A 26,124-nucleotide genomic window follows, 5' to 3' on the forward strand; every position below is an offset into this window, starting at 1 on the left:
AGATGACAACCCTTTAACATGAGGGCTAAAAGTTAACTCAGCATGAGAGAAGATACACCTTTTTCCATTTCAAAGAAAGTCACACACACCCCCAAACACACACAGAGTCTCATAACTGTCTCCTCCATATGGTAGAGGCGGAGATGCCGGTGGAAGAGACGGTTCCCGGTAAGGAGGACACACACACACACACACACACACCCACACACCCCGCTGTGGATGTTATCTCTGAACAGCATCCGTGCCGGCAGCAGAAAACACATGATAAACAATATGCTGTTGTGGGCCCAGGGGATAGGTACAGCATTACTCTCTCCCTCTCTGTCTCTCCTTCTCTCTCTCTCTCACACACACACACACACACATACACACACGCGCACACACACACACACACACACACAGTCAGATCGTCTCTCCTTTCCTTCTTCTCCGTGTCTTCCTCCCTTTCTAACACATTTTCTCTCTCAACAGTCCCTTCATTTCTCTGTCTCCTGAGATCAGATGCTGATGCAGAAGAGGTAGTCAGTTGGGGTATTCTGCTCAGCATGGGTCCCAGGTCTGTTGATTGATTCACCGAAAGTTGTGATTTTCCACAGCACCCTGGAGGAGTGTGTGTTTCATAGATACCCTAGCATTGTTTTCTTTGTTTCATACATTGTCTGAATCCCTTTCTGTGGTGTGTGATTATGGTCTGCCGATTCAGCGACACAACATCAATCTTAACCCTAATGTGATGAGGTTTGTGATGAGATGATGATGTCTTGTTTGTCTTCTGGTGCAGAGATCATACTGCTCGTACTGCTGTTCATCCGAGCCTGTTCCCTAGCTTGCAGTGAAAGAAACGCTTCTTTTAGGATGTAGATGAAAAAGACATGGAAGAGAGAGAGATGGAAGGAGTGAATCGGAGAGAAGAATGAACAAAAAAAAATTCAAATGTGGATGGTAAAAAATAAAGAGATTCAGTTTATGCTCACAAACACCATTAACATACATGCACACATGTCCTTTTCCACTGCAAAGAGATCTGGGTTAGTAAAGTCTGCTTCTGCCTCAGAGGGAAGCAGTGATATTATGGGATGGCAGCCAGTAATGGGCCGTTAAAGGAGAGGTTCAGAGCTTTACTGATCGGTTTCCATACCAACTGTCTTAGCCTTGGGGATTGGCTTCTCTCAATGTGATGGTTTGGGGGTGGGGGCTGGGGGGTGGGGATAATGGGATTTTAGGTAGTGCCATCGGGTAGATTTGTGACACACACACACACACACACACACACACAGACACACACACACACACACACCACAACATCATCATCAAGCCTCATTTAAAAAGCCTGTGTGTGTGTGTGTGTGTGTGCGCGCGCGTTTGTGTGCGTGCACGCTGCCTGCGTGTTGAGTTAATCTTCAAAGCCCGTCCTATTTTCCAGTGAAGTTGAGAATATATCCGTCAGAATATGGCGCTGCTTGTGGCGTGTTTATTCTGCATATTGGAATAACCTTGGTCACATCCTCCCTATCCATGCAGTATTGATTTAGTGTCTTCTGATGTAGGCTCCTAAACAAAAAAATAGAGGTTGGAGATAGATCTGTCATCCACTCACATTTCAAAACCTTGTGTTGCCATGACAACGGGGCGTTTGTAAAAATCTGCACGACGCCATGAGGCTCTCATCGAGCACTGAGGTACAGACTGGTACAGTAACAAAGGAAAAAAGACAGACACGTGTGTGTGTGTGTGTGTGTGTGTGTGTGTGTGTGTGTGTGTGTGTGTATGTATGTGTGTGTGTGTGTGTGCGCACGTGTGTGTTCCTGAAGTGCACACTGGGTGCAGCAACAATGGGAACAAAGATATGGAGAGACAGAATGTGAGAGATCACACAGAAGTCGTTGTGCAGGCGACACTATGTCTTGGCCACTCTGATCTGTGAACACCTGGTTAAATGTGATGGAATGTTTCCATTGTTTCCTTACACTGTCTCCAGGGATGTTCAGACCAGGTCATGGAGGAAATGACAGAAGAGAAGGCTGCTTTGACAGTCATCGAGATGCAGCTTTTTCGAGAGAAAGAGAGAGAGTTCATCAGTTGCAACCCCCTCCCATTCTGCAGATAGAACAGAGATTTGGGTTAAAGATAACACACTATTAACATGGAGCACCAACTTCAAAGGCATGTGAGGGAGAAACAATAATGAAACTATTTTTGCACTTAATTTCATGAGTAATCTCTTGCCCGGAAGCCTGTGAGTAAAACAAAACTCTTTAAAGTAGATAAATATTCCTAATATCCTTGGCACAGCTTTAGGGACTTGGGTATCACAGGCTCAGCATACAATAAGCTCTCTGAAGTGGCAAAGAGTCTTAATACACATCCTTGTTGTACATTCAGGTTCCTACTGAAATGCACTAGACCCTTCCAAACACTTTTCCCTAAAAACTATTTTTTTCAGTCTTCCAAAACTGAAAATGTATGATTAGGTGTTACAATTTATAGCCTTGCTGATGATCAAAGTTTGCCATACATAACACACTGAGACAGACTGCAGAGAGAGGCTTTTGATGTTGTCCTCACGGCGTGTGTGGGTGTGTGTGTGCGTGTGTGCAACAACCCGGGATCGAACTTGGGTCTCCATCACGTCACGCCAGAGAGTATACCATTAGACCGAGAGGACAGCCTTGTAGTTGAAGAGTGACATTTGGGCTTATAAGTGTTAGGCAGGGCTACCCATCACAAGGGAATGATTCCAAATCATCTCCACTACACATTTTTGTTGATAGTGTTTGGAGAAAAAGCTGCAAATGGTAATTTCTGATGCATTTTTTATTTCAATTTTGGATTCATGTTTTATTTATTTATTTATTTATGATGAGTTGGAATGAAACACGATTCCAGAAGGCTAGCTCACATTTCATTTGGTTGAGTGTAGTAGAGTCACTCATATAGAGAATAGCTGAGGTACCACTTCTTAGAGCCCAGAGCAGTCTCCTGTGTGGGCTTGGGAAACTGCTGAGCAGAGCACAAATGTCCTGGTAGTTTTCTGGGAAGGATTGAAAAAACATGTTCTATATGTCATTCAGAGAAGCGAATCCCCGCACTGTGTGTGTGTGTGTGTATGTGTGTGTGTGTGTGTGTGTGTGTGTGTGTGTGTGTGTGTGTGTGTGTGTTTGTTTTGCTTTGCATATAGGCTATGTCACAGGTCAAAATTCCTACTACCCTATGTTTTGACATCTTCCTAAACAAAGGTTTTGATTTGCCTGACAATTTAACACAAAATTGGTGAGGTGACGCTGATTAATCGACGACTGGACATTTCCATTTAGTTCCTTTGCTGCAGGGCACGGGACAATTAGCTCTCAGTACCCGGGAGTGGTGCGCGCGCCCCGAAGGCGCGGTGGCGGTGTGGCAAAGGGGTGTGTGTTCCTCACCTCATCAGAGAGAGAGAGAGAGAGAGAGAGAGAGAGAGAGAGAGAGACCTGCGGCATATAACGTAAAGGAAGATTAGACTGAAAACTCAACTGATTTTGTTTGTCAAGACAATTAGTGCCGCACCCAAATAGTTCCCTGTCGAAACAGCTTCGCGCGTCCTACGTTGTCGGTCTGAGAATAACGGTTCAGCTCACGGGGAGTTTGTGACAGAGATGGGACAGGTGTGTCGGGTTCTCGGGCTATGACACGGATACACCGGGTAGGATGGATCTGACCATTCGGGAAATATTGCTTCTGATTGGCGTGAGCTGCCTCTCACTGCCGGTGCTTTCAGAGGTAGGCTATGATCTGAAGATGAGTGCTACAATGAGTGTCATGATTAGGCTTATTTTCACGGTGCGCCTTATTTTCCATGAGAACGGTCCGATAGGCTCAATGTGTTAACCTATACATTATATTCTATAGGCTAGCCTACCCTTCATTCTCTTTATTGCACTCCAAGCTGTAGGTTTCACCTCACAACATTTGATTTAAAAACACTGGCTTCCTTAAGCTTCTCACTAAGCTTTATTTATGTTTTATTTAATACATGTATTCCACATGGGGCAATTGTGCTGGGCGAAGCAGTGGGAATCTATAGGCTATTCATGCGTTAGCTTACATTTTTTGAAATCCTGAAACATGGACATAATGTAATTGGCATGAGGCCCATTGTGGGTTTTTTTCATGTGCTATCAGTGTTTATACCGCAGCGTCTGAGTATGTTATTTATTTAATTTTTTTATTCTATAATGGTCTCAGGCGCGGTTCCCTTATGGCGGGCTATCACGAGAGGAACCAGTCGCTCGTCCGTTCTTCCCCGTGAATAAGTAACATAAGCTTATTCCCTTTGTCGCAGCAATTCAATCAACCACCAAACCACCTAGCAAGCGACGCATTTACTCGATTTGCGTGTACGGTGATGGTATGCCATTTTCACATTTAGCCAAATGAACAGGTCAAAACATGAATAGAGTCCCTTGAAAGTACTGGCCCATATTCAATAAGGCTAATGAAGACACACATAATGCTTTCCCTGAGCCTAAAACGGACCTCATCATATTCTGAGAATGAAAGGATGTGTTGAGGCAAAGGATGTGCAACCTGAGTCTGATTTATTGTCAATATTGAATTTCTCCTTGAAATCTAATTTGATATTTTAAGTAATAGTTGAGTAATCTATCCTCACAATATGTATCCTCACAATTACATCCTTGATTTTATTAAATTATCTAGCAATGAATCATTAAGTGAATTGTCTCTGTAATATTGTTTTTATAATATTATATATTGTATACAACTATGTAGGTGTAATTGAGTAATGTTTGGCCAAACAACTACAACACTGTGTTTACCGCAACATCTGGAGAGAGGCGAGACAGGATAGAACTCATAGAATGTTGGAGAGGAGTGATAGAGGATAGAACTCAGAATGTTGGAGACATTGGAGAATGATAGAGGATAGAACTTATAACGTTGGAGAGGAGTGATAGAGGATAGAACTCATCTGTAGAACGCTGGAGAGGAGTGATAGAGGATAGATCTCATCTGTAGAACGCTGGAGAGGAGTGATAGAGGATAGAACTCATCTGTAGAACGCTGGAGAGGAGTGATAGAGGATAGAACCCATCTGTAGAACGCTGGAGAGTTTGTTGGTCTCATCTCTGTGAGCATCATCTGATTACTGCTGTAACCAAACCGTGTGATTGATATGAGCGCAGATATCAGCATCTCATGTTAGGTAGCAGAGACTCCTGTTCACTGTGTAATATGATTAGCTTGGGCAATGCCATTGGGAGGAGTGTGTTTGTTTGTGTGTGTGTGTGTGTGTGTGTGTGTTTGTGTGTGTGTGTGTGTGTGTGTGTGCGCGTGTGCGTGCGTGTGCGTGTGACAGGCAGGAATCGAAATTGGGTCACCATCATGAGAGAGACAGGGTTACTTTACATCTTAATAGCGGAAATTAACTGTTTGTTTGAAGGTGAAGCATTTAGATTTGATCTCATTCTGAATCTTTTCCTCTACCATGGCTCTGTGTGTCTCTCCTTTTCTCTCTTCTCCTCTCCTCTCCTCTTCTCTCCTCTCCTCAGTCCTTTGTCAGACGCAGTCTGGAGTGATCTGACCTGGTTTTCCAACTCTGAAACTCCATATTACACTGCCTACTGTCAGATAAAATCAGAACCTGTCTAGTACTCCAGCAGCAGTACCCACGTAGACGCCATGTTCCGTACGCCTCTGCGTCTCAACCCTTTCTCTGTGTTTGCTGCCAGTGACATTTCTTCATCTGGGATATCAATAAAGTCTATTCATTAATTCTGTAGCAGACATGATCGGTAACGGTGTAAGTGGGTTGTGTTTGTCTGATCTGGTTTGAGATTTTGAAATGGTATCTGACAGTTGTTCTTCTCCCTCATCTCGTCTGTAGGTGGTGGCTGATGACAGTTACTTAAACGATGTGCAGAGCACAGGTAGGCGTACCGTCTCAACAGCTCTCCTCATGTTCCTCCTGAAGTACTCTCTCATCTCCTCCTTCCCTCTTTATTCCCTCCATCCCTTCGTTTACTCGCCATATCCACCATCCCTACTCTCTCACTCCTATCACTCCTCAATCCCTCCATCCTTATTGACTCACTCCTCCTAGTATCTCCCTTCTCTCCTTCCTCTTGTTCTCTCTTAACTTCCCCTCTTTGCGTTCCCTACGTAGTTATTGCCCCATCTCATATCCCCTGGTCAGGGGAGGCTGGTGGAGGTAGAAATCGGAGGACGGGCTTATTGTAATGCCTGGAATGGAATGAGGAATGGTATCTAACACTACCTCCACCAGCCTCCTCTGCCACTGATACATACGTTCACTTCTCTTTTTCTTTCCAACCCATCATCCTTGTGTATTCTCTCCATTCCCCCTCCTCTGCCTGCCTCTGTTCTCTCTATCCCAAGAGTCTGATGGCTATGGTGGGGGTGGGGCTCTGGTTTCACACTGGCGAGGATGAGCCAACTCATCGTTTTTGGTCTCACTCCAAGTGCTAAAACCCCCCCTCATACACACTCCTGATTGGGTGAGAAGTGTCTCAATGCCTTGTCTCAAATGAGTCATATGATCTCCAAATGTATGAACTATATATAGGTGGGAACAAAGAAAAACAGGATGTACTCATAACATTAGATTAAGACAAAGATAACACATAAGATTAAGACAAAGATGAAGTTATATTCAGAACGTAGACACATCACTAGTTTATATTTCATTGTGTGTATGATGCGTTTGTGTAATTTTCTCCATAGACATGAATGCATATGTTGTGCATGAACATGCGTGTTTGTATGTGTGCATGTGTGCACAGTAATTTATTGTTGGTAGATGAGAGTTAGTAGGTTTTTTTGTCTGCATCTTTTTGTGTATGCTTGTACTTAAGTGTGTGTGTGTGTGTGTGCGTGTGTGTATTCCGAGTCTGCTGCCACACGCACCCACCCCCCATATGGTGCAGGAGTGTGAACCGTGTCAAATAGGCATTGTGGCGGGGAAATGGATTATGGGAGCTGAGAGAATGAGTGTTCCCATGGTGATGGGCAGAGTGTGGCTGTTGTAGCATTTAGTGTGGCTGTGTTAGCGATGAGAGCGCTGTGTGAGTCTGAAGGAGGTGATCGGCGCTTTGGGTGAACAACATGATGTCTACTGCAATGGTCATGGTTGATTCCCTATCAGTGCTATTGGGAGGGGGGGAGGGGGAGAGAGAGAGAGAGAGAGAGAGGGAGAGAGAGATAGTGGGGAGAGGACAAAAACATGAGGAAGAGAAGAGAAGAGATGAGTGGAGAAGAAAATGGAAACAGGGGATGAGGAAAGAGGAAGTGAGGTGAGGTGAGGTGAGGAGTGATTTGTGTTTCGTAAATTATTGTCGCTGATACCCTTCAGAGAAGAGGAGAGAAGGTCAGAGACTTGATATTGTGGTTATGTGTTGGAGATAACTGTATATAGTGTTAAGATAGATACTCTTCTAGAGAAACATCACCTTCTAAGATGGCATTCAGAGGACTTAAAGGTAGACTCGGCGATATGAACTAGCCACGAAATAGCAGGACGACTACCGGCATAGATACTGGAGTCTTTTTGTCACACAACTATCAGGTTTCACTTACGTGATTGCACTCCTACGAAATCACTAGCGAGTGAAACGCCTTGCTTGGATGAATCTGAAACATCCCTGAAGTCATCGTTGGTAATTTCACATCGCTGAGTATACCTTTAAGGTTGTCTTTCAGAGCTAAGCAAACAAAAGAAACATGATTTACTCACATCGGCACATTCAAATCAACATTCTAAGACACAATTTTATTATCACACATGAGGACATTTACTTCCATCAGAACATTTTACAATTGTTGAAACATAATCTCATGTTCCTGTGACTTTATGGGCTGCATTCATTCTGTGTGATTGACAGCAGAGATGACCAATGGGGCTGAGTTTGGGCCATATTCATTATCACAGGGATTTAAAAGTGGATATAGTTTCCCAGTGAAGGTGTTGCCAGTGTAAGAGTAGATATGACATATGTTTTCCACATCATAAAAGGAGACCTGACCCTCTTCATAATCCACAAACACTCCCACTCTCTGGATCTTTTCTGTCAGGGACAATTGTGAGCGATGAGAGACATTGTGAGCGATGACCGCAAACTCCAATAGTTGCACAGCCCACAATCCATCCTCAGGGCTCATTGTAGAGCTACACTTCCTGTTTATAGACTCACTGGCCACTCCTAAGAAACACTCAAGCTTCCCCTTCACCTGCACCTCATAGTAAAAGCACCCTGAGGAGAAGCCCTCCTTTCCTAATACACAAAAACTATTTTCAATCCTCTTTGGGATGTCTCGAAGGTTCTGTTTTCTCTCTTTATACCTCACTTCTTTTCCATCCTGAGACAGGACGAGGTGAGGATTTGCTGTCTCAGGGTCCAGAGTCACATCCACTGTACACCGCTGAAACGTCTTCAGCTCAGCATCACACAACTTCTGCAGTTCACTTTCTATCTCCTCATGAAGTGTCTCCTCCAGCTGTGAGAGAGCTCTCCTCACATTCCCCACACTAAGGTGGCTGTGAACGTTGATGTCAGACCAGTCTGTGGTGAGTCTGTTGGGGCAGACAGGGCTTTGGAAGAAGTGGAGGAAGTCCTCAGTTTTTAAGAGCTGCTCAAGCTTAGTGTATCTCCCTTTCAGTTCCATTATTTCTTGCTCCAGTTCTTGTATAAGTCCTGTGGCCCGCCTCTCTGCTGCTTTACTCTTCCCCTCAATCACCTCAATGAGCTTAGCCTGACTTCTCTCAATGGTGCGCACCAGAACAGTGAAGACCTGCTGGCTGTCTGCTATCTCCCCTTCTGCATCTCTCTTGCTGAGCTCTACTGAGTGTTTGATCTCCTGAACCCTCTGCAGTCGCTCTTGGATCATCTGCTTCACTTGTAGCTTCGTTTTCCCCAGCTGAGCCTTCTTCTCCCCATACTCTGCCTCTAAAGGGACGGTGTGGTGAGTCTTGTGGTCTGTCTCAGTACAGAACTGACACACACACATTTGGTCAGTCCTACAGAACAATTCCAGGAGTCTGCTATGTTTCTTACACATCCTGTCCTCCAGGTTCTTCACCGGGTCGATCAGCTTATGTCTCTTTAGGCCTGTAACTCTCTGATGAGGCTCCAGGTGAGACTCACAGTAAGAGGTCAGACACTCCAGACAGGACTTCATGGCCTTGAGCTTCTGCCCCATGCAGACGTTACAGGTCACTTCTCCAGGTTCGGCATGGCTGCTGGCAGGTTTGACTTCAACTGACTTCTTGAACTGTGCGGCCATCTCAGAAATGAAAGTATTGACACTAAGATCTGGTCTGTTTTCAAAAACCTTCTTACACAGTGGACACTGGCACAGGGCAGTGCTATTCCAGTATCCACTGATACAGGTCCTGCAGAAGTTGTGTCCACATGCAGTGGATACTGGGTCAGTGAACACATCCAGACAGATAGAGCACTGGAACTGTTCCTCAGACAGGAGACTGGAGACGGACGCCATTTCTGGAACACAAGAAAAGAGAAAACAAAGATTTCCTAGAATGAGACAAGTCAGCTTTTTTGTCATTATTACGCTTGTACTGCAACCTATTTAGTATTTTTAGGATGCAAGATTGGTAGGTTTTGCAGTGTGCACATTTTGTATACCTGAAATGCCAGGATGTCATACTAAATGTGCCTTTCCATGCAGTATAAATTCATGGCACACTATTCAGGAAGTAAATTCTGATTTTAGTCTCACAATTCAATGGAGCAGGTAAGGAGGGCAGACTGTAGAGAAATGTCCTTCTCAGTATACATTTTTACTAAACAGTATGGCTTAAATAGTATGTAGTATAGTTAGTATCTAGTATATACTTTTAGTAACCAGTATGCAGTATGAGTGTTTGATCAAGCCAAATAAATGTTTATCAAGTAACTCAAGTCTTGTTATGTGAACATGTCTGGTAACTGCATAACATTGTCTACAGAGATAACATCAGGCTTTTAACCAAAGAAGTGAGAAAAACAGGCAATACTATTTCTGGTAGCTCACCTTCATGTGGGTTTCTCCACTTTCAGGTAAACTCTGTGTCACTGTGTAAAGAGCTTAGTGGGCAACAGGAGAGAATTTTGTTTCCTGGTGCAGTGACACAGTTTACTTTTACCAAAGTGACATCACTTCACTCCTCCCTGTTTGGTTTCCTTCTGTTTTCTGCTCTTAAAGGGGCAGGGATCATCTATGTATGCCTGTCTAAAGTTCCTTTAAAGGAGCTGTGCGTAAGTGTAATGTCAATCTGCCACCTCTAGTCACCTAGGTGAAATTCAGTTCAAAGTTCCAAACTTCCTCCCTAACATGAATATAACCCCCCGAAATGGACTTGCAGTGTCGGACATTAGCTGTTGTGTTTCTGCATGCACGCACGATTTGAAAAGGCAGCCACCAGAGACAGAAAGGCACACATCTGTGAGTCCACTCCTCCAATTATAAATAATCCAATTACAAATAAACCTGTGTTTGTTTTGACACTTTATTTTAGAAAGGACTTTTTGGGATCAAAACAGCATTAAATGAAATATGTACAGTATATCAAGGGATCTCATTCCCTGATCGCTACCGATTAAACATAGTCATTACAACCACTAGAAAACTTGAATGTTACATATCGCACTTTATTTAATGGAATGCTGTTCTCCTGTGAGTAGACGTGAGATGAGAATTCTGCCCTGGGCAGGCATTTGTTTCGAACCTACCAACTTACCTGATTGAATTAATCAAGGGTTTCATGAGAAGTTGATTGTTAGTGTAAGCTGGTGTGTTTCTGCTGAACTGGAACAAAAGCTTTAACGTTTTGTGGATTGCCAGGACCAGGGATGGTGACTACCCCTATGGAGTGAACATATAAGAAAACGCCCACTCATGCCTGCCATTGGTCAGTTCGCGCACTGTCCCACGTTGTTTATATTTACGAAACTTACAGATTTCTGATGACGAAATATAACACTAGTTTGCTAAAGGAATGCTTTTGACATGAGAGGAATTGCATTTTCTTTTCTTTTTTGGTTGACTGTCTATGGATGGCACATGATGCAAAACGATTTCTTAGAATGAGGATTGAAATTGTAATTGATTATGCATGACATCCTTTGAAACAATAACATCAACCACTTGGGAAAATGAACGTTTATAAATTAGAAGTGGTTTCGGTAACCCTTTATTTGACAGTCCCCTAACCAGGTGTTTTTTTTATGTTTACAATACTTAACTCAACACGTACATGGACATATAGCTGACATAATCACATGTACGTACTATATTATTATGTCTTACTTATGTTCTTAGTTTATGTGTATTAAAGGTATAATAGGACTGTAAACTGAATTTCCAGGTAAATTGCAAGTGCATTGCCAGTCAATCCACATGTCTACTACTCTACACCACGTTATCACAATATGCAGGTACTATGACAGTGGGTGAGTTATCTACTAAAATACCCATTCACAATAAGGGTTGAATATTTATTTTGTAGCAACATATAATTTGTCTTCCACAGACATTTATCTCTCAACAGTAAATAAATAGAATTGCTATAAGGTAAATTATACAAAAAAAAAAAATCTATTATTATATGGCCGTCCTCCACCCCCGCGTCTGTCTGGCGCATACTTTAGAACGATTCCGAGGTCCAGCACTTGCCCCTCCGACCATGCATGTTTGGCTCCTATGTTGTCTGTAAAACAAGAAAAACAAAGGTAATACATGAATGTGCTCAACAGCCATCATTATGGGAAACCACAGGAAGGAAGAGCGGGAAGAGAGGGGGCTGAGAGACTGGGTAAAGATCTAAAAAAAGATGGGATGAGAGGGGTAATGTGCAGTATGTTAAAAGACATTGTGTTAGGGAGCTGTCCAGACTCTAGTAATGCTTTCTCATGTAAGGTTTCATCTATCTTAGGCCAGGCCAGTAGTGTTCATGATGGAAAGACAGGCAGTAATGCTCAGTGGTGTGTGGTTAACACAAGGATAACAGAAGCCCAGACAGACACTATAAAAACATATGACTCCTCTAGTTTATTCCCATAGTATTACATTAGATTGCACAGACTTCTTAAAAACATGTAACACACAATTACAGATACAGATGTCACATATAAACCATTATATCACATACCATTACTTACAATAGCACATTTTACAATTTGCTTTTTCTGATACAGTATAAGCATCTGCTAAATGACCACATAATTCTACTATATTATTAAACATCTATGACTGCCATTATCCTGTGCCAAGACAGTCAAGTCACAAAACGCCCTTGTTGGGCCTTAATTCATTAAGTGTGAATGACAGGAGAAATGACCATTGGGGCTAAATTGGTACCATATTCATTATCACAAGGATTGAAGTATGGATGGAGTTTCTCAGTGAAGGTATAGCCAGTGAAAGAGTAGATATGAAACTTGTTTTCCACATCATAAAAAGACACTCTGCCCGCTTCATAGTCCACAAACACCCCCACCCTCTGGGGCTTCTTTCTCAGGTGGATGGGGACACGAAGGGAGGTGTAGACCTCAACCTTATCCTCCCTCAAAGTCACACCCCAGAGTCCCTCCTCAGGGCTCTTAGCTGTGGCTCCTGTCCTGCGGATGGACTCTTTGACCACTCCTAAAACCCATTCAACCTTCCCCTTAACTGTCACCTCATAATACAATCTGCCTGAGGAGAAGCCCTCCTTTCCCAGGACAGCAAGACGTCTATTAAACCTCTTTGGGTTGTGAGGAACATTCTGCATTGTTTCTCCATATCTCACTTGTTTCCCATCCTCAGACAAGATTAAGCGAGGATGTGCAACATCAGGGTCCAGAGTCACATTCACTGCATACTGCTGAACCCTCTTTAGCTCAGAATCACAGAAGTTCTCCAGTTCATGATGGAATTTCTCCAGTTCACTCTTTATCTCTTTCTGAAATGTCTCCTCTAGCTGAGACACAGCTCTCCTCACGTTCCCCCCACACAGGTGGCTGTGAATGCTGATCTCAGACCAGTCCTTGGTGTGTATAGGGGAGCAGAGGGAGCTCTGGAGGAGATGGAGCTGGTCCGTACTGTGTGAGAGCTGCTCCAGCTCGGTGTGTCTCTTCTGTAGCTCTGTGATTTCTTGCTCCATCTCTTTAAGAAACCCTTCAACCTGCCTCTCTGCTGCTTTCTGCCACTCTTCCATCACCTCAATGAGCTTAGCCTGACTTCTCTCAATGGTGCACACCAGAGCAGTGAATACCTGTAGGCTGTCTGCTATCTGCACTTTTGCATCTCTCTTGCTGAGCTCTACTGAGTGTTTGATCTCCTGAACCCTCTGCAGTCGCTCTTGGATCATCTGCTTCACTTGTAGCTTCGTTTTCCCCAGCTGAGCCTTCTTCTCCCCATACTCTGCCTCTAAAGGGACGGTGTGGTGAGTCTTGTGGTCTGTCTCAGTACAGAACTGACACACACACATTTGGTCAGTTCTACAGAACAATTCCAGGAGTCTGCTATGTTTCTTACACATCCTGTCCTCCAGGTTCTTCACCGGGTCGATCAGCTTATGTCTCTTTAGGCCTGTAACTCTCTGATGAGGCTCCAGGTGAGACTCACAGTAAGAGGTCAGACACTCCAGACAGGACTTCATGGCCTTGAGCTTCTGCCCCATGCAGACGTTACAGGTCACTTCTCCAGGTTCGGCATGGCTGCTGGCAGGTTTGACTTCAACTGACTTCTTGAACTGAGCGGCCATCTCAGAAATGAAAGTATTGACATTAAGATCTGGTCTATTTTTAAAAACCTTCTTACACAGTGGACACTGGCACAGGGCAGTGCTATTCCAGTATCTACTGATACAGGTCATGCAGAAGTTGTGTCCACATGCAATGGATACTGGGTCAGTGAACACATCCAGACAGATAGAGCACTGGAACTGTTCCTCAGACAGGAGACTGGAGACGAACGCCATTTCTGGAACACAAGAAAAGAGAAAACAAAGGACTTCCTTGAAGCTGAAGTTGTGACAGTATGAATAGCCTAATAGCTCAGTATTTCCTCAATGCAAAAAAACAACCATAGTGGTACTTGTTTGCTGGTAATTAATGGAAACTGTTTATTTGTCACAAAAAGTGAATTCGATTTGGCTGAATTGTTCCAGAACAGTAAATAGATCTTAGTGAAAAAAAATGTTAAGGCAGGATCTGTGGCAGGATTTCTTTGGGATTGTATTTTGGTTATAGGGCTCCCCCACCTCCTCAATCCCAATTTAACCCCGGCTGGTAACTGCATAAGTAACATCCTACAGAGATTATGTTAGGCTTTTAACCAAAGAAGAAAGAGGTGAAAGGCAGACAATACTCATTCTAGTAGCTCACCTTAGTGTGGGTTTCTCCTCCCTCTCTCTCTCTGGACGAACGGTCAACTCTGTGCCAATGTGTGAAGAATGTCCTGGTGCAGCAACTGGCTTTCTCCAGTTACTTTCACTTCACCAAAGTGACATCACTTAACTCCTCCCTGTCTGGTTTCCTGCTCTGCTTCCTTTTAAAGATGCAGGGATCATCTATACCTGTCTAATAATTAATGATTCTTAAATATGTAATGTCCGTTTTGAGGATGAGAATTCTGCCTTTGACAGGCACATTTTACCAACCAACTGACAAACACTCCTGATTGAACTAATCAAGAGTTTGATGATACATTGATTATTAGTGTAAGCAGGTGTGTTTCTGCTGAACTGGAACCAAAGCTTCAACACTCTGTGGATTGCCAGGACCAGGGATGGTGACTACCCCTATGGAGTAAAGGGAGTGGTGGTGATGGTGGGTGGAGTGGTGGTGATGGGGTGTTCAGAGAGAGTCATACCATCCCAGTCTGGCTCTAGTGGGTGTTCTACTGTCTAGCCTCCAGACCACCTAATTACTACACATGTAGGATTGGTTTCCTGGACACAGATTACGCCTGCACCTAGACTAAAAAGCAACTTCAATGGACATTTTCCTTTGAAAGTGGGATTTAGTCCACGACTAGGCCTAATCTGTGTCCGGGAAACCAGCCTGTAAGGTTAGATCCCTCTCCTTAATCTCCTTCTTTTCCACTCTACCCCATTTCATCCTCTTTTTCCTCATTCCCACTCCTGTGCTCTTGCTACCTGTCTCGCCATCTTAGCCTCTTCTCTCTCCCTCATTTTCTTCCTCGATCTTCCAGATTGGAACAGCGTGTGAGGAGTGGGGATACAGCATCTGGGAATGTGTGTGTGTGTGTGTGTGTGTGTGTGTGTGTGTGTGTGTGTGTGTGTGTGTGAGAGAGAGAGAGAGAGAGAGAGAGAGAGAGAGAGAGAGAGAGAGATGATGTTCTAGGACAGCCAAGCCATGTGGGTCTGTGAGATAACACCGGTCCTGACTGCTGAAACCTCTCTGTCATTAATCACAGTGTAAAATGGCCACCCAAGTTACCCAGGCTTTGTGGAGGTGTGAGGCCTCTCTGAGTGTACTGTGTGTATGGTGTGTGTGTGTGTGTGTGTGTGTGTGTGTGTGTGTGTGTGTGTGTGTGTTGGATATGTACTGCAGGGTCTGATTACAGAGGTCACAATACAATCAACAATAACTCAGCCTCAGCCTCAGCCACACACACACACACACACACACACACACACACACACACACACACACACACACACACACACACACACACACACACACACACACACACACACAGCTGAGCTATGGTTGAGACCTTGCTTAGTACTGAGAGGACAACCACGTCTAATACAGTCAGTCCCTGCTAAGTAACAATAGAGTCTAAGCCTGCTGCTTTCTGGAAGAAAAGTCCTTTCACAGCTCTCTCTCCTAAAACTGCTGTAATTACTGCCTGGGAGATTAATATTGTGTGTGTCTCTGTGTGTGTGTGTGTGTGTGTGTGTGTGTGTGTGTGTGTGTGTGTGTGTGTGTGTGAGAGAGAGAGAGAGAGAGAGAGAGAGAGACAGAAAGGAAAGAGGAGAGAGAGCTGTGAAAGGGACTTTTCTTCCAGAAAGCAGCAGACCTAGACTCTATTGTTACTGAGCAGGGACCGACTATATCAGACATGATTGTCCTCTCCGTACTAAGCAATGTGTCAACCATAGCTCATAGTGTGTGTGTGTGCGTGTGTGTGTGTGTGTGTGTGTGTGTGTGTGTGTGTGAGCATGTGTGTTACCTTTGATATGTGTATTTACCATTCTTTTACACTACAGTTTACACTACAGTATGTGTACAGTTAAGTCTACCTACCATTGTAGGTAGACTTAACTGTTTTTTTTGCGTTCGTCCTGGTTTTGTTCCATCTCTGTGTCAGCAGTTTCATCTCGCCTTTGATTGTATTTTTGCCTCCTCTACTGATTCACCATTTACAGCACAGAGTGTGTAGTCTCTGCTCTGCAAGGACCCTGTATGTAACCTCCACCATTTTGAATAAGGCCGGGGGTCTGAGGTGGAGGGAACGGTCAAACATAAGATCAGTTGAGTAACTGCATTACAGAAGACTCCTGCTGTGCCTGTGGATAGTGGGAATGTTATCCATGTAAGCCTCCGTGCTCAAATATGAAAGACGTAAAGCAATTTTCTCTATCCCCTCTTCTCCGACCTAAACCCATTTACTTTTTTATTTTTTCTCTCCTGTCTTCCCCTTTTTCCCCCCCACTCTTACCCCTCCCTCCTCTCACTCTCATCCTCTTCTCCCCCTCCCTCCCTCTCTCTCTCCCTCCCTCCTCAGCTCCTCTCTCCTGTTCCGAGGGGTTTACAGAGCTGGGCTACTATAACGGCTCAGTGTCTCAGACGGACTCTGGCGCCCCCTGTCTGAAGTGGACGGAGTTTCCAGACTATGTCCTGCAGTACCCTGGCCGAGGTCTGGGGGACCACAGCTACTGCAGGAACCCGGACAGAGAGTCCAACCCCTGGTGCTTCTTCAGACAGAACTCTGGGGCCATCGGCTGGGCCTACTGTGACTGCCACCAGGGTACACCACACACACACACACACACATCAAATATGTATATGAACATCAGGGGAGGCTGGTGGAGGTAGAAATCGGAGGACGGGCTCATTGTAATGCATGGAATGGAACGAGGAACGCCCGATTTTTTCTACCTCTACCGGCCTCCACTGATGAACATATAGTATGTCGGCAGTACCTGTTTGTCTTTTGCTGGGTTATTGATTCGCTAATGTGCCTGTCTGTCTCTCCGACTGTCAGATGCGGCGCGGCTGGTGGGCGGGACTTCCTCTGTTAATGGCCGTGTGGAGGTGTATCTGAATGGCGAGTGGGGAGCGGTGTGTGACTCTCATTGGAGTGACCGGGACGCCAGCGTGATCTGCAGACAGCTGAGGCTGGGGTACGAGAGATGGGCGGGGCCTCATAGTCTATTGTGTGTCTGTGTTGTTGCATCTGTAAATGTGTGTGTGTGTGTGTGTGTGTATAAATGCACTATGTATAACACTGAGTGTGTGTGTGTGTGTGTGTGTGTGTGTGTGTGTGTGTGTGTGTGTGTAACCCCTGCCACTCCCTCCTCAGTGAGATCGGTACGGCACTGCAGCATTCCCGATTTGGCTCCGGCTCCGGTCTCTTCCACTATGAGCGGCTTGGTTGCCGCGGTGACGAGAGCTCTCTGAGTCTGTGCCGGAGCAGGACGTTCGTCACCGGCGACTGTAGCCATGGAAACGAGGCAGGAGTGGAGTGCGCACCACCCGAAGGTCAGTGTGACACCACCTACCGCTGTGTCATGGCAACCTGACCAGACAGGCCTCGAAAAGCAGCTGCTGCTACACTCACCTGAGAGAGAGAGGGAGAGAGGGAGAGAGGGAGAGAAAGAGGGTGATGAGAGAAGAGGAAGGTCGAGGGAGGGAGGGGGCAGGATAGGGCAAGAATAGAACACCCATACAGAAGTTCATGCATACTCTTTCTTACCCTTGACTTTCACATTCACCCTGTTAATGCTCCATATTTGGGCGTTGTTTCCTCTCTCAGGCAGTGGCCCCCCTCTGCGATTGGTTGGAGGGGAGGAGGACTTTGAGGGGCGTGTGGAGGTGTTCCATGGCGGCAGGTGGGGTTCTGTCTGTGACGACCAATGGGACGACAGAGATGCGGAGGTGGTTTGCAGACAGCTGGGCTTTGGGTGAGTCACCTCATTCTCACACTCCCAAAGAGCTATCTAGGAGTTGATGAGCATGCTGGCACAAAATGGCTACCGTAAATTGGCTGTTCCGGGTGCTGCAGATCCAGTATGGGGCACAAGTTTGTTAAAGCAGTTACTTAATGGAACTTTGTTGTTATGTCAACTATGTTGGAGTGGAGTGAGGGGAAGGAATCCTGTGGGACAGAAAGTCAGCTTTGTCAGAGTTGGAGCTATCTATAGAATCCCACTTTGGCATTCACCAGTTAGTGAGTGGTTCATCTCCCAGTAGGCTAACACAGCACTCTCCATCTGTGTGTGGCTCTCTCTTGTGCGTGCATGGGTAAGTGTGTGTGAGGACATAGAGGGAGTCTCCTCTAAATAATAGATATAGCCAGTGGTATTTTTATATGCTACAGGGAGAGAGACAGTCATGATGTTTTGAAAGTTAGCTGAATACCAAGCCACTGGTTGTCGCAACAATCTTGGGAGTGGTTATATAACTGTGTGTGTGTGTGTGTGTGTGTGTGTGTGTGTGTGTCTGCGTGCGTGCGTGTTTGTTCAGGGGTGTGGCAAAGGCCTGGTCATGGGCCCACTTTGGGCAGGGTTCAGGACCAATCCTGTTGGATGCTGTGAAGTGTACAGGAAATGAACTGTTCCTGGATCAGTGTCTCCATGGCGACTGGGAGCAGCACAACTGTGATCACATGGAGGACGCAGGAGTGTCCTGCAGCCCTTACACAGGTGGGTACACACACACACACACACACACACACACACACACACATACACACACACACAGACTATAGCGCAGTTCTTGTGGAGGTGAGTGCACTAACCTTCATTTGTGTGTGTGTGTGTGTATGTGTGTGTGTTTCAGACGGTGTGGTGCGGTTGGTAGCAGGTGACAGTCCGTGGGAGGGCCGTGTGGAGGTGTTCCACTCAGGTGACTGGGGCACGGTGTGTGACGACCATTGGACCCAGCAGCACGCCCAGGTGGTCTGTCGACAGCTGGGATACAGGTGGGCGGGGGACTCGAGTGACCCGGGGCGGCTGGTGGAGGTCGACATCGTGTTTGATCCCGTTCCTCATTCCGTTCCATGCATGACAATGAGCCCCGTCCTCTGAGTCCGTCTCCCTCCACCAGCCTCACCCCTGGAAGTGCTCTCGCTCAGACGAGTCCATCTCATATAATAATCCCAACCATCTGTTGTGTAGACCCCGCTCTAAGCTTTAAGAGAAATAACATATGCCATTTAGCTGACGCTTTTATCCAAAGCGACTTACATTGAAGTGAGTGCATACATTTCAGTATATATGGTCCCAGCGGGAATCGAACCCACAACCTAAGCAACATCTGTTTTCGAGCCATCTAACAAGCTTTGATTCGTCGTGAACTTATACCTTGAAGTCTCATCTTCTGTGTTTAGTTCAGCAGGGATACGGTTTTGGGAATATGTGATTATTCTCTGTAGCAGTGTAGGCTCAGTGAAGAGGTTGTGTCATTCCACCCTTTTGCCTGTAGGGGGCATGCCGAGGTGGTGGCTGACGGAACGTTCGGCGAGGGGACCGGTCTGATCCTATTGGACGAGGTGCGCTGCGAGGGGTCCGAGGCCTCCCTGCTGGACTGTCCCCACGGCGTCTGGGGTCGGAGCGACTGCTCGCACAGCGAGGATGTGGGCGTGCGCTGCAGGGGCGGAGCCGGCCAGGAGACCAATGAGGTGCCGGCTATTGCACCTGCTACAGGTAAGAACATAGAAACAGAGAGGATATTGGTAGTGACAGGTACAGTAGGGGGAAAGTGTACGTGTGTGTGTGTGTGTGTGTGTGTGTGTGTGTGTGTGTGTGTGTGCGCGTGCCTGCGCCTATGTGTGCCTGTGTGTTTATATATATGTGTGTGTGTATCTGTGTCTGTATGACACTGTGTGTGTGTGTGTGTGTGTGTGTGTGTGTGTGTGTGTATGTGTCTGTATGTGTTTGTGTGTCTGTCTGTGTGTGTGTGTGTGTGTGTGTGTATGTGTCTGTATGTGTGTGTGTGTGTGTGTGTGTGTGTGTGTGTGTGTGTCAGAGAGGAGGTTTAAATGTCAGTGTCAAGTGTGTTGACAGCAGGGTGAATAAAGCCCTGCATGCTGTCATCTGCTGCTCCGGGACCCACACGGCTCCATTAGAACCACAATAGAGACACAGGACGTAAAGGCCACACACTACAGCTGACATTTCCCTCTGTCACACCAGACAGCCATCTCCTTCTGTACACATGCATACAGCTGTGTGTGTGTGTGTGTGTGTGTGTGTGTGTGTGTGTGTGTGTGTGTGTGTGTGTGTCGCAGGTCCCCTGGTGCGTCTCGCGGGTGGCGATAGTCACAAAGAGGGGCGTGTCGAGGTGTATCTCCATGGAGACTGGGCCGGGATATGTGACTCGGGCTGGAATGACCTCAACGCAGCAGTCGTGTGCAAGCAGTTGGGTTATGGGTGAGTGTGTGTGTATGTGTGTGTGTGTGTGTGTGTGTGTGTGTGTGTGTGTGTGTCAGAGAGAACGAGAGAGAAAGAGAGAGAGAGAGAGAGCGCGTGCCTTTTTACGTGACACGGGTAAGAAAGTCAAAACAAATTCTCCGACATTTAACTCACCTCACCTCATCTCTCCCCCCTCCCTCCCCCCCTCCCCTCAGCGGTGGAGCGCTAGCGTCAGGTGGTTTCGGGCGGGGTAAAGGGCCCGTGCTCCTGGACCAGGTGAGGTGTACGGGCAAAGAGGACTTTGTGGGGGAGTGCCCGTCTCTGGGCCTGGGCACGGAGGGCTGCAGGCGGAGGGAGGACGCCGGGGTCAAATGTGACTCCGCCCCTGCCGCGGCGTCCGAGGGCGGGGCTCCGACCGGCGAGCTCACCTGCGGGCTGAAGAAGACCACGGAGGAGGGGGGCGAGAGGAAGAACGGCGGCGGAGGAGGAGGAGGAGGAAGAGGAGAAGAAAACACACTCAGGTAAACGAGTGAAAACTCAGTCAACAGGAGATGGACGACAGGCGTGAAGTTTGCTCGAAAAATTGCTAGAAAAATCCATGGCATGAATAATGTCATCGTGACACAGTTCTTTCCTCCTCCTCTCTCTCTCTCTGCCCCCCTTCCCCCACCCCCTCCCTCTCTCTCTGCCCCCACCCCTTCTCTCTCTCTCTCTCTATCTATCCCCACCCTCTCTCTCTCTCTCCCTCTCCCTCTCTCTCTCTCTCTCTGCCCCCCAGCAGGACTTCTTGGCCGTGGCAGGCGTCTGTGTGGCAGCAGTCTGAGGGGGAAGATGGCCGCCCTCTCTGCAGCGGCACTCTGATCAGTCCCTGCTGGGTCCTCACCTCGGCACACTGCTTCAACAGGTCAGCCACCCGCACCCCCCGCACCCCCTCCCCTTTACTCCCTCCTCCTCCCCTCCTCACCTGACCTCCCTCCCCCTCTCCCTCCCTCCCTCAGGTTTGGCAGCGAGCCGTCCCAGTACGCGGTACGTGTGGGGGGTTCGGAGCGGACCCGTACCCCGGAGCGACTGGTGCTCCACAGAAAGTTCAAAGGTCAGAGCGGGGGTCACGACCTGGCCCTGCTGAAGTTGCGCAGCGACAAGGGTCACTGCTTGGCCTTTGACCCCCACACCAACGCAGCCTGCCTCCCCACTGCCAGCGCCGCAGGGGAGAAGACCCCCTCCTCCTGCATCGCCGCGGTGACCACAGGCTGGGGAGGCGCAGGTATACCTCGTTCCAGATGCAGAGGACTACTTTCTGTGGCTGACATGTACACTAACTTCTCTCTCTCTCTCTCTCTCTCTCCCTCTCTCCCTTCCTCCCTCCCTCCCTCCCTCTCCCTCCTCCTCCTCCTGCTCCTCTTCCTCCCTGCCACAGATGCTGTTCTGCAGTCCTGGGTCCCTCTCCTATCGTCATGGCAATGCAAGAAGCGTTATGGCAACGGTTACTCCAGCCATGGCACGCTATGCGCCGGCAGCCCTCCAGACACCAGCCGTCTCCATGGTGACAGTTGTCAGGGTAACTCCGGAGGCGGGTTGCTGTGCCTGGGGGAGGGGGGTCGCTGGGTGCTCAACGGGGTCGTCGCCGGGGGATACGGGTGTGGCGACCCCTCAACCCCGGCACTCTACACCCGAGTCGGCAGGTTTAGGAGCTGGATTGAAGAGGTCACCAACGCACACACACCAGAGCAAAGGTCACACACTCATGGGGAGCACGCACACACACCAGAGCAGAGCGCATACACTCATGCACACGAGGAGCTCACACACACACAAGATCAGCTCACATACACACAAGATCAGCTCACACACACACAAGATCAGCTCACACACACACAAGATCAGCTCACACAATCTCATGATGTGCTCAAACACATTCACGGTGAGTTCTCACACACACAGGATCAGATCTCACACGCACAGGATCACATCACACACTCTCACATGCATAATAAGCTCAAACACACACTTGATCCGCACATCAACACACACACACACGATTCCAATGAGATCAAACACATACACACCAACGATCTGCACCCACACGCTCACAATCAGCACACCAACACACACACGCACGATAAGCGCAAACACACTCACAACACTGTTACACACACACCCGTCCTGGTCTGACCCGGGGTACGCCATTGGCTCACCAGCTGTGCCGTGTGACTCTGTCTGAGGAGGAAGAAGAGGAAGATGAGGAAGAGGATACGATGGAGGAGAAGGACAAAGAAGAAGAATACAACAGGAGAGAGGAGGAGAGGAGAGGAGAGGAGAGGAGAGGAGAGGAGAGGAGAGGAGAGGAGGGTAGGGTAGGGGAGAGGAGGGGAGGGGAGAGGAGAGGAGAGGAGAGGAGAGGAGAGGAGAGGAGAGGAGAGGAGAGGAGAGGGATGGAGGCTCTGCTTACTAATCAGACGATGTGAACCTGTAATACTACGTACCCACGGCTGTCCAGTCTGTACTCTATAATGTAAACTCTGGGTCTCCATGGTTGTCCATCTGCTGGTGGTTAACTTTGATGAAAATGTACTCTCGAGGGTAATGCTGTGTGACTGAGTGTTTGTAACTGTACTCTGTACTCTGTACTCTGTGTGTGTGAGTGTGAGTGTGAGTAGGGGTTAGGTTAGGGCGGGGTGGGGTGGGGTGGGGTGGGGTAGCCGTAAATTAGGTAGTCTACTTTGACTAGTGGGTTGGGTTCCTATAAATGGTCTTGTGATGCACGGTATTAACTAGACAGAACTAGTCGATATGGTTGGGGTGAGAAACACTATTAGAGCTTGAATATGAAGCCTCTTCAGACTGATATAATATGCTATTGTTCATTTAGACTGTCTACTACTGTCTGTTCTTCTCATGGCGATGCTATTTACTCTGAACCTGGACTGGACAACTCTTCTCTCTCCTTTCAAAGCCATTGGAAGCCAAGGGCAGGGTCATATTTCTCTTTTGTACAGATCTCCCTGAGCAGCTCCAGATGGTGTTACTGTAGTGCGTAGAAAGATAGCTCGTTCCGATTGTTTTTGTGTGTTGCATTAATTCTTGACTCAGTTTGATGGCCGACATGTTTAACTTACTGTTCGTTGAATGTTTCTCTCGCTCTTCCTCTGAGCGAGTGTGTTCCAACCAGTAGGTGGCGACATTGTCATGTTTGTTTTTCTCCCTCTACAGAGCCATTATACACCTGTACGTATATCTGGATCGTTATGGCTCTGATGTTTGTTTTTTACTGAATGGACTTGTACTCAATCTCGTGCTGTGCCATTGTGTCGTGAAGCATCTTGTTGTCGATAACTAACTGTTTCTCTCTAACAAGAAACGATCCTATGCCTCTTTTTTAATACTGTACATACTCATGCATTTACAGCAACATAACATGTAATAGTCTACTGTATGATCATGACATGAGACGTTTTGATGTTTGACTTAAAAAGCACTGCCCAGAGATTCATGCTAAATCCTAATGTCAGTAGGTCCGTGGTTGGATATGAGACGATGTCAGGAAGAGGGTTTGTATCTCTGGTTATAAAGCTGTGAAGTACCTTAGACTCGGTGACATGTGGCAGTGTCATCATCCACCCCATCTGTCTGTTTCCCTTGGTGTTCTGTGAAACATGGTTGAGTATTAAAACACCTGCTTGATGACAAAATATGGACTCCTTTGTTGGTCTCTGTTGGGTGTGTTGGGGATTTGGACTCGTCTGCTACTTATTACAGCTTTTGTGTAACTTGTTTCTTGTCCTTGATACGATCATCACGCCATCTTGTGGCCACAGGTGGCATTGGCTCACCATAGTGAATGAAGGACTGGTTCAGAGTGAGGTGTCTACACGCCAGCTAATGTTAATCCTGTGACCTTTTAAAGTAATGGCAAAGTATCTTGAGGTAGCTGCATTAGCGCACGGTAGGCTACATGCAGACAGCGGAACGGGAGTGGATTTTTCCTCGTTTTAAAGATGTAGAAACAGGGGGCTGAGGAAAGAGGGGTAGAGGAAGAATGGCATGCTGGAAATAGTTTTTCCTGTGTGTGTGTGTGTGTGTGTGTGAGAGAGAGAGAGAGAGAGAGTGAAGGTAGAGGAGTTGACCTGCTGCAGAGGCCACCTCATTAATCACACAGAAGAGAGGGACCAGGAGACCTGTCCTACATCTCCATATGCACTCACTGGGGCACACTGCTTAAAATAACAGTCTGTCTTAAGTAAGACCACAATAGCGCCTTAGATAAGGTTACAGTCCTAGTTTATTTAAGACTACAGGGCACAGCAGGAATATAAAGCTGTGAATAAGACTACTTAAAATGAGGGAGAAACTGGTTTAGTGCTGTCTAAGGCTTGGGCAGGAGTCAGGGGTATAAGAGAATTGTGTGTGTGTGTGTGTGTGTGTGTGTGAGAGAGAGAGAGAGAGAGAGAGAGAGTACTAGCACATGGCCACAGCTAGAGACACACAGAGCATGGCAAGTTCCGAATTTCATTGTATCTGTTGTTCAATGGTGTCTCAGACAATGACATTATTGTTACAATGAGAAAGATTGTGTAATTGTCATGGAGGGAAGTTTCTCTGCTTCTCTGGGACAGAGTAGAAAACCTAGAGAATCATGAGGTGATACTGTTGAACCCATATACATCATGAGAGGCTGGTGGAGGTAGAAATTGGAGGACGGGCTCATTGCAATGCATAGAACGGAATAAGGAATGGTATCAAATAGCTCAGATTTCTCCACTTCATAGATTCATCTTTTAAATCAGCAAAGACCAAACAAAACTCATCTGTATTAAACAACAACTTCATAAATAAAGTGGAAAACATATCACAACACCCACACCCACATATGAAAACAGAGACGGGAGAAATGGGCCGGTGCTGAAATAGTATTTTTATTAAATACTTTCAAGATCCAAGTTTTGAAGAATAACAAAGCTATGATGAAGACCAACTAACATTCAGACAAACACTTGATAGTCGTCAATTCATGGTTTTTATTAATTGTACATCATGATCATGCAAAAAACTCCAGCACCCAAGTGAAGGCTGGGAAAGAAAGCGCAGCCCGATAGTACTGGATATCATAACAACGCAGGGAAAATACTAACAACAAGGGCTTCATACCAAGCTACGACTCCTGAATCGTTTTTTTTGTGTTTTTTTTCCATTATATATATATATATATATATATATACACACATATATATATACATACATATAATTCTTTTTTATTGTATTTTTTTTTTAATTTCATGTCACCTATTCAATATTCTGGATGGAGGAGGTTTTTCATTTCAAAGATGCAAATGTTATTATATATCATAAACACAGTCTCCATCCTTATTCAGGTTAGGTACATGGTGAAAATGTGTAACTGAAACATGCATACGTCTCCCTCTCTGGTTAAACTGCATAAATAGTTCTCTGATCTTGCTTGACCAAACACTCTCTCTGAAACTCCTCTCTCACCTGAACGAGCTGACGGGACTAAAATACCAGTGAGG

General features: G+C 46.4%; 5 protein-coding genes across 10 annotated transcripts in view; 2 read left to right on the forward strand and 3 right to left on the reverse strand.

Annotated features, from left to right (window-relative positions):
- Window positions 1-26,124, forward strand: part of bicral (BICRA like chromatin remodeling complex associated protein) — a 253,681-nt gene that overhangs the window by 133,533 nt on the left and 94,024 nt on the right.
- LOC310817104 (neurotrypsin) lies at window positions 144-22,810 on the forward strand (the record flags this gene model as incomplete). Its single annotated transcript, XM_083687538.1, has 17 exons — window positions 144-168; window positions 782-795; window positions 3,631-3,756; window positions 5,882-5,924; window positions 16,750-16,992; window positions 17,230-17,368; window positions 17,548-17,730; window positions 18,005-18,148; window positions 18,711-18,889; window positions 19,026-19,167; window positions 19,671-19,891; window positions 20,476-20,617; window positions 20,815-21,120; window positions 21,381-21,503; window positions 21,598-21,863; window positions 22,017-22,332; window positions 22,798-22,810. 17 exons carry the CDS (start codon window positions 144-146, stop codon window positions 22,808-22,810), a joined length of 2,625 nt encoding a protein of 874 aa, XP_083543664.1.
- LOC310817057 (E3 ubiquitin-protein ligase TRIM39-like) lies at window positions 7,753-10,104 on the reverse strand. The gene is made up of 2 exons (XM_083687470.1): window positions 10,045-10,104; window positions 7,753-9,512 (listed from the first exon to the last, which is right to left on the reverse strand). Exon 2 carries the CDS (start codon window positions 9,508-9,510, stop codon window positions 7,876-7,878), a length of 1,635 nt encoding a protein of 544 aa, XP_083543596.1. The 5' UTR covers window positions 9,511-9,512; window positions 10,045-10,104; the 3' UTR covers window positions 7,753-7,875.
- LOC310817059 (E3 ubiquitin-protein ligase TRIM39-like) lies at window positions 12,042-14,435 on the reverse strand. The gene is made up of 2 exons (XM_083687472.1): window positions 14,379-14,435; window positions 12,042-13,974 (listed from the first exon to the last, which is right to left on the reverse strand). Exon 2 carries the CDS (start codon window positions 13,970-13,972, stop codon window positions 12,323-12,325), a length of 1,650 nt encoding a protein of 549 aa, XP_083543598.1. The 5' UTR covers window positions 13,973-13,974; window positions 14,379-14,435; the 3' UTR covers window positions 12,042-12,322.
- LOC310817067 (calcium/calmodulin-dependent protein kinase type II subunit gamma-like) overlaps window positions 25,492-26,124 on the reverse strand; it is a 15,901-nt gene continuing 15,268 nt past the window's right edge. For all 6 annotated transcript variants that reach the window (XM_083687485.1, XM_083687486.1, XM_083687484.1 and 3 more), the window contains one exon: window positions 25,492-26,124. This exon is cut by the window's right edge and continues 2,367 nt beyond it. The gene's annotated coding sequence lies outside the window, so the exon portion shown is untranslated.

This window comes from Argentina silus (assembly GCF_951799395.1).
Source record: "Argentina silus genome assembly, chromosome: 16".
In the NCBI taxonomy this organism is placed as follows: domain Eukaryota; kingdom Metazoa; phylum Chordata; class Actinopteri; order Argentiniformes; family Argentinidae; genus Argentina; species Argentina silus.